This window comes from Microtus oregoni, unplaced genomic scaffold (assembly GCF_018167655.1).
Source record: "Microtus oregoni isolate MIOR12 unplaced genomic scaffold, Mior012 000028F_ref0000031, whole genome shotgun sequence".
Classification (NCBI taxonomy): Eukaryota; Metazoa; Chordata; class Mammalia; order Rodentia; family Cricetidae; genus Microtus; species Microtus oregoni.
The window spans coordinates 3,148,437-3,162,063 of NW_024543087.1; the positions used below are offsets into that span (position 1 = coordinate 3,148,437).

Genomic DNA, 13,627 nt, shown 5'->3' on the forward strand with positions numbered 1-13,627 from the left:
TTGAGGATTTGAAAGGACATGGGTGATGGTAGGGGCTGAGAACGCTGTGGTACTAACTTCGGCTCTCTCTGGACGTTCAGGAATTAAATGTTTGTGCCCCTTTCAGGAAGGGAGCGCCACATGGGCTCAGAGACAAGGCTGGAGGCCCTCCTGGGGAAGGGCCTCCTCTCTCCTCAGGAACAGTCTGCTCTTTATTGGTCTTCGCTAGGGTTGCCTCCATACAGGTGTTTGTGGGAAACAACCTGCCTGGTTTATTATGAAAAAAGCTTTTACATTTCTCTGTCTTTGGTTCTCAGGAGGGAGTTTAAACAAACAAAATGGCAAATGTTGTATTCTGAGGCTGGCGCGATGGCTCAGTGGTTAAAGGTGCTTGTAGCCGAGCTTCATGACCTGCGCTGGAGGCTCAGCCATACCCTGGAAGGAGAGGCCTGACTCCTAAAGTTATCCAAGTGCACGTGTGTGTATGCGTGTGGGCATACATGTGTGTGTGTGTGTGCGGGCATACGTGTGTGGGGGGGCACACATGTGCACGCACACACGAGCACACACACACACACACGAAGGAACGAGGTAGTGGGTGTTTGGGCTCTCCCTGGTGAGGCCATCTTCTGAGTCTGCATCCTGGCTGCTCCTGGGTACTTGGGGACTTCTCTCTCTACCTGTTTGCATCGTCTTGCACTCAGTGTCAATGGCGTCGATGTGGCCCTGGAAAGCAGTAGGTCACTGTCCACCCCATGACCCCACGGCCTGCTTCTGTCATCTGTGCAGTTTGTCTGCATTTGTCCTGAGCTTTGGTGTGACATGAGAGCTGCCATCAGATGTCGGTTCTGTGAGCTGATCTTCCAGAAATAATCAAGAACTTTCTTCCGGCCCTTGTATGCTGACGCCAGCTGAGAGAACCAGCCCACCTCACATCCTCCAGCCCTGAAACGGGAAGTGGGCTGGCATGCGAGAGCTCTGGAAACGTTTGCTTTCATCGTGGTTCCCGAAGGTTCCCTGAAGTGTGCAGTGCTCATGCAGAAGAATGTCACACATGGCCATGCACAGAGCAGTGTGTCAAGTACACACTTGCCTGCCAGCGCACCTGCCTGTCCTGGCCCCTGTGGATGCTGGAGGCTGACTGTGGGTGTCTTTCTCCATCTTTTTACTTCACCCTGCAGCAGGGTCTGTTGTGGAACCCAGAACCCGCTGACTTCAGTGAGCATCTAGTGTTTCTTGCCTCTGCCTTCCAAGCTTACAGAATCAGCTCCAGGTGTCAGCCTGGCACGATCCAGCTTCACGTGGGGAGAGGGGCTCTCAGCTGCTGAGAACGGGCTGGCATGCGAGCACGTCTGAGGCATTTCCTTAATTGCTTGTGCTGTGGGCGGTGCCATCCCTGGGCAAGTGGACCTGTTGGGTAAGTGAGCTTAGGCAGCCAGCTGGAAGGAGCGAGCTGGAGCAAGCCAGACGGAGCAAGCCAGGCGGAGCGAGCTGGAGCAAGCCAGACGGAGCAAGCCAGTAAGCGCTGTACCTCCACGGTCTTCCTCCAGCTCCTGCTGAGCTCCCCCCATGAAGGACTGTCCCTTGCAAGGTAGAACAAACCCTTTCCTTCAACACTTGTCTCTCATTGTGGAGTTTGTCACAGCGACAGGAGGCAAACTGGGCGCCATTGCTGTGGGATTGGCCTGTGTGGTGCTGCACCCTGCTACCGCCTGTCCTGCCTTGGTGCGGGTGCTGAGCATTGAACTCAGGTCCGCATGCTTGCTCGGCACAGCCTTAGTGCGGGTGCTGACCATTGAACTCAGGTCCGCATGCTTGCTCGGCACAGCCTTGGTGCGGGTGCTGAGCATTGAACTCAGGTCCTCATGCTTGCTCGGCACAGCCTTAGTGCGGGTGCTGACCATTGAACTCAGGTCCTCATGCTTGCTCGGCACAGCCTTGGTGCGGGTGCTGAGCATTGAACTCAGGTCCGCATGCTTGCTCGGCACAGCCTTGGTGCGGGTGCTGAGCATTGAACTCAGGTCCGCATGCTTGCTCGGCACAGCCTTGGTGCGGGTGCTGAGCATTGAACTCAGGTCCGCATGCTTGCTCGGCACAGCCTTGGTGCGGGTGCTGAGCATTGAACTCAGGTCCGCATGCTTGCTCGGCACAGCCTTGGTGCGGGTGCTGAGCATTGAACTCAGGTCCTCATGCTTGCTCGGCACAGCCTTGGTGTGGGTGCTGAGCATTGAACTCAGGTCCTCATGCTTGCTCGGCACAGCCTTGGTGTGGGTGCTGAGCATTGAACTCAGGTCCTCATGCTTGCTCGGCACAGCCTTGGTGCGGGTGCTGAGCATTGAACTCAGGTCCTCATGCTTGCTCGGCACAGCCTTGGTGTGGGTGCTGAGCATTGAACTCAGGTCCTCATGCTTGCTCGGCACAGCCTTGGTGCGGGTGCTGAGCATTGAACTCAGGTCCGCATGCTTGCTCGGCACAGCCTTGGTGCGGGTGCTGAGCATTGAACTCAGGTCCTCATGCTTGCTCGGCACAGCCTTGGTGTGGGTGCTGAGCATTGAACTCAGGTCCGCATGCTTGCTCGGCACAGCCTTGGTGCGGGTGCTGAGCATTGAACTCAGGTCCTCATGCTTGCTCGGCACAGCCTTGGTGCGGGTGCTGAGCATTGAACTCAGGTCCTCATGCTTGCTCGGCACAGCCTTGGTGCGGGTGCTGAGCATTGAACTCAGGTCCGCATGCTTGCTCGGCACAGCCTTGGTGCGGGTGCTGAGCATTGAACTCAGGTCCTCATGCTTGCTCGGCACAGCCTTGGTGTGGGTGCTGAGCATTGAACTCAGGTCCGCATGCTTGCTCGGCACAGCCTTGGTACGGGTGCTGAGCATTGAACTCAGGTCCTCATGCTTGCTCGGCACAGCCTTGGTGCGGGTGCTGAGCATTGAACTCAGGTCCTCATGCTTGCTCGGCACAGCCTTGGTGCGGGTGCTGAGCATTGAACTCAGGTCCGCATGCTTGCTCGGCACAGCCTTGGTGCGGGTGCTGAGCATTGAACTCAGGTCCGCATGCTTGCTCGGCACAGCCTTGGTGTGGGTGCTGAGCATTGAACTCAGGTCCTCATGCTTGCTCAGCACAGCCTTGGTGCGGGTGCTGAGCATTGAACTCAGGTCCGCATGCTTGCTCGGCACAGCCTTGGTGTGGGTGCTGAGCATTGAACTCAGGTCCTCATGCTTGCTCGGCACAGCCTTGGTGCGGGTGCTGAGCATTGAACTCAGGTCCTCATGCTTGCTCAGCACAGCCTTGGTGTGGGTGCTGAGCATTGAACTCAGGTCCTCATGCTTGCTCAGCACAGCCTTGGTGCGGGTGCTGAGCATTGAACTCAGGTCCTCATGCTTGCTCAGCACAGCCTTGGTGCGGGTGCTGAGCATTGAACTCAGGTCCTCATGCTTGCTCAGCACAGCCTTGGTGCGGGTGCTGAGCATTGAACTCAGGTCCTCATGCTTGCTCGGCACAGCCTTGGTGCGGGTGCTGAGCATTGAACTCAGGTCCGCATGCTTGCTCAGCGCACTTGCTCCTCTGAGCTGTCCTTCTAATCTAGCACAGCGAAGGGAAAGCTTTTCTTCCTTTTACTTCCTTCTGGAGATCTTTTCAGTATTTTCCAAGTATGCCCGAGTAGTCTCCATCATGGCGGGCTTATTAGCTTTTACAAACTGCCTGCATCTGAGGGACTCAATTCAGCTGAATCCAGGAACTGCATAGACCAGAACTTCTTGCCTTTGGGTAAAGTGGGCACGGAGAGAGGCCCAGAGGGGCTGTGTCCTCACTCATTGCAAGGGTCCTTAAAGAGGGGACCTGGAGGGCATGGCCCGGTACGTCTCGTAATGGCACCAGGCCATGGTTTGCCTGTGCTGTGGGAGGGACATCGCCATCCTCATCAGAGCAGCTGTGACGACTTTGACGTCCCTCCCAGGAGGGGTGGCCATCAGCCCCTCTAAGCTTTATCTAATTCTGCCTCAGGTGCATGTGGTCATGCTGCCTGAGGAGGCTTTCCAGTGTTCTCAACCTGGGGGTGGAGTGACCGTACATGTTACATTATGGTTCACAACAGTAGCAAGATTACAGTTAGGAAGTAGTAACAAGCTTGTGGCTGGGGTCACCACAGCATGAGGAACTGTGTTAAAGGTTGCAGCGTTAGGAAGGTCCAGAGCTGCTGCTCTAGAGCATGGAGAAGGTGGAGGGTGACGGAACTCCGTCTGTGCGGCTCAGGGAATGTGACATCCAAGCTGGCGTGCGCTGCTTCCCTTCACCCCCAGTCCTGCTCTTTAGGAAACCCAACAATCCCAGTGGCTAAGCTGGACACTGATGGAGTGGTTTATTTGGTCTGTAGGTGCCCTTTTACGGTAGAACATTCTAGATGGTTACATATGGGTTGTGAGTGTAGAAATTAGCTCTATATGAACATTTCCCCACAAATAAGCAAGATGTGGGTCTTAAGGAGACTGCTGTTTGGCTGCAGTAGCAGGGCGCTTCTAAGCCACCTTGGGCTTTTACAGTCTCCGCCAGAGGACCAGCCAACTGTGAATCGCTGCCTTCCACCTCGCCAGGCAGGCGCCTGCCCACACCAGCTGCCTCTTCAAGGCCTGCACCCGGAGCTGGGGAGGCTGCCAGGACTGAACTGGGCTGGAACAGAAACAGTGGGTGGGATCCCTGATGGCTGTCGACTTACTGTGCGCTGCTTTGATGGCTGTCAACCTACTGCACGCTGTTTCAATGGGTGCTGACCTACCGTGTGCTGTTTTAATGGTTGTTGACCTACTGTGTGCTGCTTTGATGTGGACCTACTGTGCGCTGTTTTGATGGCTGTTGACCTACTGTGTGCTGTTTTGATGGATGCTGATCTACTGTGTGCTGTTTTGATGGCTGTTGACCTACTGTGCACTATTTCCTGTGTTCTTTCCCAAGGTCTTTGGTTGATGAGCCCAGGGCAGGAATTTGTCTGTGCATGCTGGGTTTTCCAGTCCTGACCTTGCTGGACTGTAAAAGTGCAGAGATTGGCAGACATGCCCCACCCCGCCTGTGCCCAGCTTTCTGATGTGTGAATGCTGATTTGTTGATAGTGCTTGATTTGCGTTGTGGGAATGGTACCTGCCATGCTTTAAAACAAACCACCAAAAGCTCTTGTAACCTACGGATGTTCTTGTGAGGAGTTTTTCTGACTCTGTTCTGACTGCAGAGGAGGTCTATAAATACTGAGGTGGGCAGGCTTGCCGTTGGTCTGGCGGCAAGCCCTTTACCCACTGCACCATCTCTGCAACCCTGACAGGGCTGTTTTCTGTCTTTACTCTTCAGCTGCTGGCCTGGCCCTGGGGTCTATGGCATTTTCTGCTCCACTGTTGAGCCTCTACTTCGCTGTCCATGCTCTCTGCGGTCATCTGGAGATGCTCTGGGTCCCGGGCTGTGGTCACTGCAGCTCTGGAGATGCTCTGGGTCCCGGGCTGTGGTCACTGCAGCTCTGGAGATGCTCTGGGTCCCAGGCTGTGGTCACTGCAGCTCTGGAGATGCTCTGGGTCCTGGGCTGTGGTCACTGCAGCTCTGGAGATGCTCTGGGTCCCAGGCTGTGGTCACTGCAGCTCTGGAGATGCTCTGGGTCCCGGGCTGTGGTCACTGCAGCTCTGGAGATGTTCTGGGTCCCGGGCTGTGGTCACTGCAGCTCTGGAGATGCTCTGGGTCCCGGGCTGTGGTCACTGCAGCTCTCTGTGTCACTGTTTCTTGCTCTCCTGGGGGCTGTGGCCCTGACCAAGCAGCTTAAGGAAGACTTTATTTTGACTCAAAGTTGGAGGGTTATTTCACCATCTGGATAACTATTATTGACATGAATAAAGAAAAGTCAGCTGTAAACCCCAAGGATGTGTGCGATAGTGAGTGGTGGCTCCAGTCTCAGTCCGCACTGTCTCAGGTTTGCTGGTGTCTACCCTGAAAGCTGCTGTTGGGTGGCCAGCCTTCCTGTGCAGTCTCCAGAACCATTGTCCAGAGAGCAGCAATGTGCACACATGACCCCGTGCAGTCTCCAGAACCATTGTCCAGAGAGCATCAGTGTGCACACATGACCCCGTGCAGTCTCCAGAACCATTGTCCAGAGAGCAGCAATGTGTGCACATGACCCCGTGCAGTCTCCAGAACCATTGTCCAGAGAGCATCAGCGTGCACACATGACCCCGTGCAATCTCCAGAACCATTGTCCAGAGAGCAGCAATGTGCACACATGACCCTGTGCAGGCTTCAGGACCATTGTCCAGAGAGCATCAGCGTGCACACATGACCCCGTGCAGGCTTCAGGACCATTGTCCAGAGAGCAGCAATGTGTGCACATGACCCTGTGCAGTCTCCAGAACCATTGTCCAGAGAGGAGCAATTTGCACACATGACCCAGTGCAGGCTTCAGGACCATTGTCCAGAGAGCACCAACGCGTACACATGACCCCATGCTTGTCATACTCAGCACAGATAGTTGACTTTTTTTTTTTTTAAAGTTAAAGATGTTTTAAAAAATTCTGATGTAAAGCAGCTTATTTTGGTTGTCACTCTATGGATCTCGAAGGTGGGTCACACTGCATGTGCCTGCCCAGTCTCTTTCTCATAAAAGAATTTTATATTGACGGGGTTGTGGGCCACGTGTGCAGATGGCTTGCAGGAGTCCCTGCTCAGGATGTCTGGCTTGGGGACAAGCTCCTTGACCTGCTGAGCCTTCTCACCTCAGCGTCTCCTCTTTAAAAAAGAATAGACATTTCTTTCTGAACTTTTAGTTTGCCATCAAATTAATATTCATTGAAAAATTGTGTCTCATTTTGGAAATTTGTGAAATGATTTCAACCAAGTTGTTATAAAAAGTTTTTGTCATGTCCTGTGCAGTGACCTTTAGGCATCGTTCCTTGTTTATGAGAAGTGAGGTTGGAATCTTTGCCTTTTAAAGAACTTTGGTTTCCTGGATTCTTGGGTTTTGTTTATAGTAAACCCCTTCACCTTTCTGTTTCTGCTCCCCCCCTCCCCCCACTAAGACAAAAGAGAGGAGCGGGAGCAGCACAGGCTTCCTTTTGTGGCCAACTGTTGTCTCATTGGTACGGAATGTATAGTTTGATATAATTTTAGTAAAAGATAAATCGTGGGTGCTGACAAGATGGCCCAGTGGTTAGGGCCGCGGCTGCTTTCCTAGAGGAGCTGGGATTCAAGGTCTCAGTGCCCGCGTGCAGCTCACAGGCTCTGTGACTCCAGCCTCTGGATCCCATTCTTCATCTCACCTGTGGGTCTCAGGTGCACATGTGGTGCACAGAAATTCATGCAGGCAAAACACCTTCCACATAAAAATAAAAGTTAAAGATCTAGCTGAAAGATTTCATCAGAATGTTCAGAGATGCATGTGTAGGAGTATTGAAACGTATCCAGGAAGCGGTAGTTTCCAGGTCGCGGTTCCCTTCCGGGGGTGGGGAGGTCATGTGAGGAACTGAACGTTGGGGCTCTGTCAACTCCCCTAGTAGGTGGAGAGGGTCCTTGTTCTCCATAGCTCTGTGCACACCGTCTGCTATGCAGTGCACACGTCTATATTACCTGTTTATTTAGTGATTGTTTCTTAGTTCATTTGGGGACAGAGTCTTGCTATGTACCCAGGTCAGCCTTGAATTCACTAAACTGTCCAGGCAGACCTTGGACTCACATTGATCCTCCTGCCTCAGCCTCTTGATTGCAGGGATCACAGGCATGGGCCACCACATTTGGTTAAACCGTGTCACAGTAAACCAAGCGTATAGCTAGTTACGTTTTAGTCTTATGGGCATCGTATATTTTATTCGCTATTTATTGTACTTTTGGATGGGTTGAACTCAGGGCCCTGCATGTTAGACAGCACTCAGTCACCAAGCTATAACCCAGTCCTGCTGTTTGGTATATACAAAACATTATATTTGACCATGTTTTTGTGTGCTAAAGACATGAACAGTGGTGTGTGACTGCATGCAGAGAACACAGGTGTTCGCCCGTCACAGTGTGACTGAGGTCATCTCCCTGAGCTCAGTCAGGGAACTGCTGTCCTGTTCAGATCTTTCAGCACAGACTGGAAAGGTGAAGCATTGGGTTCACAGCCCCACTGCTGTCTTTCCTCTCACGCGGTGCTGTGATGTAGGCAACAGTGAATGGGGACTGGAGGAACTGAACACAGTGGTGATCCTAAAGTCAGACACCAGATAGTGTTGAAACTTGCGAGGCCTTGGCCTCTGCTGCACCTTCACCTTGACACCCCGCGCAGCACCAGGGCCCTCGTTCATTGTTGATGAGGCCTTGGTGCTGTTGATAAGGCTGGCCTTGAACTTGCTATGTGTCACTGTAGCCTAAAGCTCAAGGCTACCCTTGCCTCAGCCTCCCAAGAGGTGAGATGGCAGATGCCACCAGTGGCCATTCTCACTTTTGTAAGTTTTTTGTCACCACTGAATTATTACGACATTAAATCTCATTTGTATATTTAAAAATCATAGTCTTAATATATGCATAATAAAATTTTCAAGAATTACTTTTAGGGGGCTGGAGAGAGATGACTCGGTAGTTAAGGGCACTGGTTGCTCTTACAGAAGACGTGGGTCTAGTTTCTAGCACCCTGCAGTGGCTTCCAACTGTCTTTAACTCTAGTTCCAGGTGATCTAATCCCTGAGTCCCTAATCCCTGAACCCATCCATGTCCTGCATGGATATGGTCCACATATTTATGAGCAAAGCACTTACACACATAAAATCTTAAAATATTTCTTTTAAATTAAGTGTATGTGTGTATCCATGTGTGGGGTGTGTACACATTGACTTCAGGTACCTGTGCAGTCTGGATGGGCAAAGGTGTCGGATCTCCTGGAGCTGGAGTTAAGTTGTGAGCCGTCCAGTTTGGATGCTAGAAATTGAACTCTTAACCACTGAGCCACCTTTCCATATATGTGAATAGTATATGCATATACTGTGTACAGTATTATATAAGCACATTCAAACTGATTGCAGTGTTTGTAATATATCCCCATGAGTTTAGGAATCAGACATGTGGTTTCAGGCAAACTGTTACCTGCCCAGGTTTCATTTCAGAGGTATTTTGACCCCCGTTTATCAGACACTTCTTCTTTTTCAGAGTCACATTAAGTCAGTTGACTTGGGAGAAACGAACATAGATGGAGCCATAGGTGAGCAGCTATGTTTGTTGCATGTGAGCCATGAAGAGCATGCACGCGTGGACGCCCGTGTAACGATCTCTCTGTGATCCTAGGGATGGTGGCTTCGGAGGAGTTCATCAAGATCACCTTGTCCACCTTTGAAGCAGTGATACAGTACCCCGTTCTGCTGGCCAACTACCGCTCTACGGTCAGTTTCTAGAAAGCCCTTGGCCTTTACTTGATAATCCTTGTGTGTACGCATGCCGGGTTGACCGGTGTCCATGTCTCGAGAAACTTCAAAAAAGCAGGGGGAGCTGGGGAAAGCTGCTTCCAGTTTTGTTGGTTGGGGATGGGTAAATTTCTCTGACTGTTCCTTGACCCTCCCATGCCCTTTTCCTTGAGGCCAGAAGCACATTCCTGTGGGGGAGACTTTGCAGACACTGGGGATGTGCCCTCCTCTGTAGTGCTGGGGTTTCCAGCTCTCCTGGCTCCTGCTGTGCCCCAGCCCCTGCAGTGCCCGAGCCCCTGCAGAAGCAGCCAATGATTTGGGTTGTTTTTTCTGTAGTAGGAAGACATCTTGTAGACATTTTCCTACAGAGTAAACATTCTCTCTGCATCTCCATTGCTGCTGCAGTTCCCTGATCCCTGCAGACGGGTTCCACTTGGTGATGTGTTTGTTTCCAGTTGTTCCATGCGGTTGCTAAGGCCAGCATCAGAAGATGGCCTTTCTCTCTGGTGTTGGCCACATTGTGCTCCTGGCTCAGCCGTCCTGTGTCTCAGAAACTGCCTTGTTGGCACTGTGCTTGGCCTTTCCTCTCAAAGCCTTCTGTGTGCAGGCCTCCCTCCTCAGATGCCTCGTGTTAGCCTCTGTGAGGAGCCTGCTGACTTCCACTGAGACCCTGTCAAACCACTGGCTTCTCTGCAGACATGGTTCTCTGTGTTCTGGGAGCGATGTGTGGCCAAGGCTTGGTGGAAGAGCTGTCGTTCACTACCCTAGGGTCAGATCCCTGCCTCGGCACAGGTCCATGCTGGGCCTGCAGGAGCTAGTGGTCCCTGGGAATTGTGTGCTTGTTTGTGTGTGAGCCCCCGTCCCAGCCCATCACTTCCCATTGCAGACTCCCGTCCAGCAGTAGCTCTAAAAGCTCCCCACTGCCATTTCAAGCTTTAGTGTTAGGATTCGGGTTTTCTTATCTCACCACAGTTTTCATGATAGAGTTGGTCCACATTCCCTATGTACACCTAACATAACAGGAAAGAACCGGTCATGGTGCTTTACGGGTGAGTCCCAGGCCTTTGATTGAGATGTCACTTATGGATCCTGTTGCCTAATGAACAATAACCCCATGGCTAATTTGTTCAGATCCAGTGTTTATTAATATCTGTATTGCATTTAAATAGAAATTTAATTAGTGCGTTTTCTAATCATGAAACACGAGTGTGTTAATTATTGCCACTACAGCATCAATTATGATAGAAAATGTGTCGTAAGTTACCACTTTACAAAAAATGCCCTCTAAAGCTGCAGCTCCTGGGAAATCTTGTAATTATCTCCTCTTGGGCATGACTGGAATGTGTGAGGAAAAGACCCACGCCCCAGGGAGCCTCTGATAGTTTTAGATTTCAGCACACCATGTTCAAGGCTCCTGATGGATACCTGCTCACACAGCTAGCTGCCTTTAACTCTTGCCGAGCCCAGAGCCAGCCCTGCTGCTTCTTTGGGGTGTCTAAGCCATTGAGCTCCAGTGGGGTCACTGGGCTCAGCTCCAGCCAGGACAAACATCTTGTGGGTTACCTTACACTGAGTGGGGGCCTGACCAAGGAGGCGTCACTTAGAACAAGGCAACGCCAGATCCTCCATGATTGCCAGCTTGACACTGTGGAAGGCAAGGCTCTCCACAGGGAGCTGTCTAGATCAGGTTGCCCCAGGGTAGATCAGGTTGCCCCAGGGTAGATCAGGTTGCCCCAGGGTAGATCAGGTTGCCCCAGGGTAGATCAGGTTGCCCCAGGGTAGATCAGGTTGCCCCAGGGTAGATCAGGTTGCCCCATGGACTTGTCTGTAGGGATTGACTTGATAACGGTAACTGTTGGGGTAGGCAACCCACTGTGGTGGCACCATTCCCTGGGTCTGCATCCTGGCCTGCATAAAAGAGGAGAACATGAGTGTGAGCTAGCCCAAAACAGGATCGGGTGGCAGAGGGCAGTGGTCCTACTGGCCTCTTGTGTGAGTGTTTCTGCAAGCTTCCAGGAAGGGAAAACACTGGTTACTTTGAATCTGTCAAACGTGCAAAGCTGGGACAGCTTTGGGTTGGAACCTTGGTCTAGGAGGAAAAGTGTTCTCGCTTCTGATAGCGTCTGTCAGCAACCTGAGACAATTCGGAGTTTCTTTTATTTGTAGTAAAGTTTATTTATTTATTTATTTTTGTGAACCAGCTCTTTAAAAGCAGGGTGGAGAATGCAGTGAGCTGAGGCTTGCCACCTTCTGCACTGAGCCAGCCTGGGCTTGTGGCTGGACAATGCCTGCACGTGTGTGTGCGTGTGTGTATGTGTGTGTGTGTGTGCACGCGCACCAAGGTTTGCAGGATGCAGTGTGGATAGGGGACCCACAGGGTTGGCAGCCCTAGGCAGTCTGCTGGTTTGTGCCTGGTTGTGGGAGAATGTGTTTCTTCAACTGAGTGTGCAAGGGGAGTTAAGTGTTGAACGGGATGGGAAGTGTCTGCTGGAGTCAGAGGGTGTGTATGGCTCTGCTTGGTCTGGGTTAGAGTTGAGCAGGCTCCTCTCCCTTGGGAGAGATAGGTCGGGTTCACTGGCCAGGGTGACCTTGCCAGGGAGTGGACTGACAGGGCTGAGCAGTGGGGAGTGAAGTGCCCACAGGGGCATTCTGAGGCACTTGAGGTGGCTGTTTCTGATACGTTATCACTGAGGTGTGAAATTGTGTTGTGCGAGCTGGTTTTGTTCTCTTTCTAGGAAAGGCAAATTACAGGTGAGGCATGCTGTGGTCAGAGATGTTGACCGATTTCTGTTGACCGAGGTGCCTGTCCCGCCTGGTCCTGCGGCTGTTCAGTCCCAAAGCAATACACCGAAGTCTACATTAATTTTAAACTGATTGTCCCAGTAGCTCAGGCTTCTTATTAATTCTTATATCAGCCCATAATTCTTGTCTGTGTTAGCCACGTGGCTTGGTACCTTTTTCAGCAAAGCAGTCACATCTTATATCCTCTGTGTCTGGCTTCTTCTCTGTCTGGGTGATGACTGCAGACTGAAACTTCCCTCTTCCCAGAATTCTCATTGCCCCACCTATACTTCCTGCCTGGATACTGGCCAATCAGTGTTTATTAAAAATAATAAAAGTGACAGGATAAGAGACCATTGTCCCACAGCACTTCCCCCACCCTTTTAAAAAAAAAGAACTCTGAATCTAATCTCCTTTGTTTAGCTTTTCTCCTGACCATTATCCATAACAACTTGTAACCAACATTCTAAACAAAGGCAAACATCCATAATCCATTTTTTTGGGAATGTGGGTGTAGTTTTCCAGGCTACTTCCTGCTGGTTGGGGGTGCTGATAATCTTATGAGGACCTAAAGAAAATTTTGAATTATGGTCAAGTCCTAATTGGAATATTCTGTGAGTCTTGATTATCTCAGCCAGCAGTCTTGAAACTGTTCTGGATGCAGAACTCAGAGGAAACTGCAACAGAAATGTTTTGAAATGTTGGATCCTCTGGACCATCTGCTCCTATTGGAGATTCTTCAGGGGATCTTCCTTGATCAAACCTCATTTTTCTTAGCCCAGAGTGAATCCACAGCCTCTTATTTCCTGTGGAAACAATGCAAAACTTCTTCTCAAAGTAACATACATTTTGACTTAAATTTTGAAGTCAAGGAATTTTCAAAATATATATGTTGGATTAATCCAACATCATTTATAATCAAATGTCTTTTGGCAGCTGTTGCTCCTTCCTCAGCCATCAAAAAATTCAATGACAACACAGTAACATACAGTATCCAGACTCTCTGTGTATTTTTCATCTTTATGAGGCTGTATTTTAAACTCTATTTTTTTTTTTATTAATTTTTGGCTCTTTGAGACAGCATTTCTCTGTGTGTCTTTGGTTATCCCGGAATTCACTCTGTAAACCAGGTTGTCCTTGAACTCACAGAGATCCCAAGCATTGGGATTAAAGGTGTGTGCCACCACACCCAACTACTCCGTTTCTTTTTTATTTGAAGGACTTTATCCTTTTTCTTTTCTATCTGAAGCCCACATATATTTTTAAACACATTGTAAACCATTTAGAAGTTGTCTTCATCCGAATCTATATTGTATATCTTTTCTGACTACATGAGCTTTTAATTTTCTAAGCAATATGGCTAGGATTAAAGCCATGGCTTTGACTGCTGGATCAGCTCATTCTTTAGCTTTCTGAGAGTCTAGCCTCACGGCGGAGGTACCTGCTGGAGCCATGTTTATTGCCACAACTTTATG

The 13,627-nt window shown here is 50.6% G+C and overlaps 1 protein-coding gene across 1 annotated transcript in view; it reads left to right on the forward strand.

Moving 5' to 3' along the window:
* Positions 1 to 13,627, forward strand: part of Ulk4 (unc-51 like kinase 4) — a 303,260-nt gene that overhangs the window by 98,871 nt on the left and 190,762 nt on the right. Inside the window, exons 26-27 of the mRNA XM_041677287.1 lie at positions 9,121 to 9,172; positions 9,256 to 9,350. Coding sequence (XP_041533221.1) covers positions 9,121 to 9,172; positions 9,256 to 9,350 — 147 coding nt within the window. The remainder of the gene's footprint in view (positions 1 to 9,120; positions 9,173 to 9,255; positions 9,351 to 13,627) is intronic.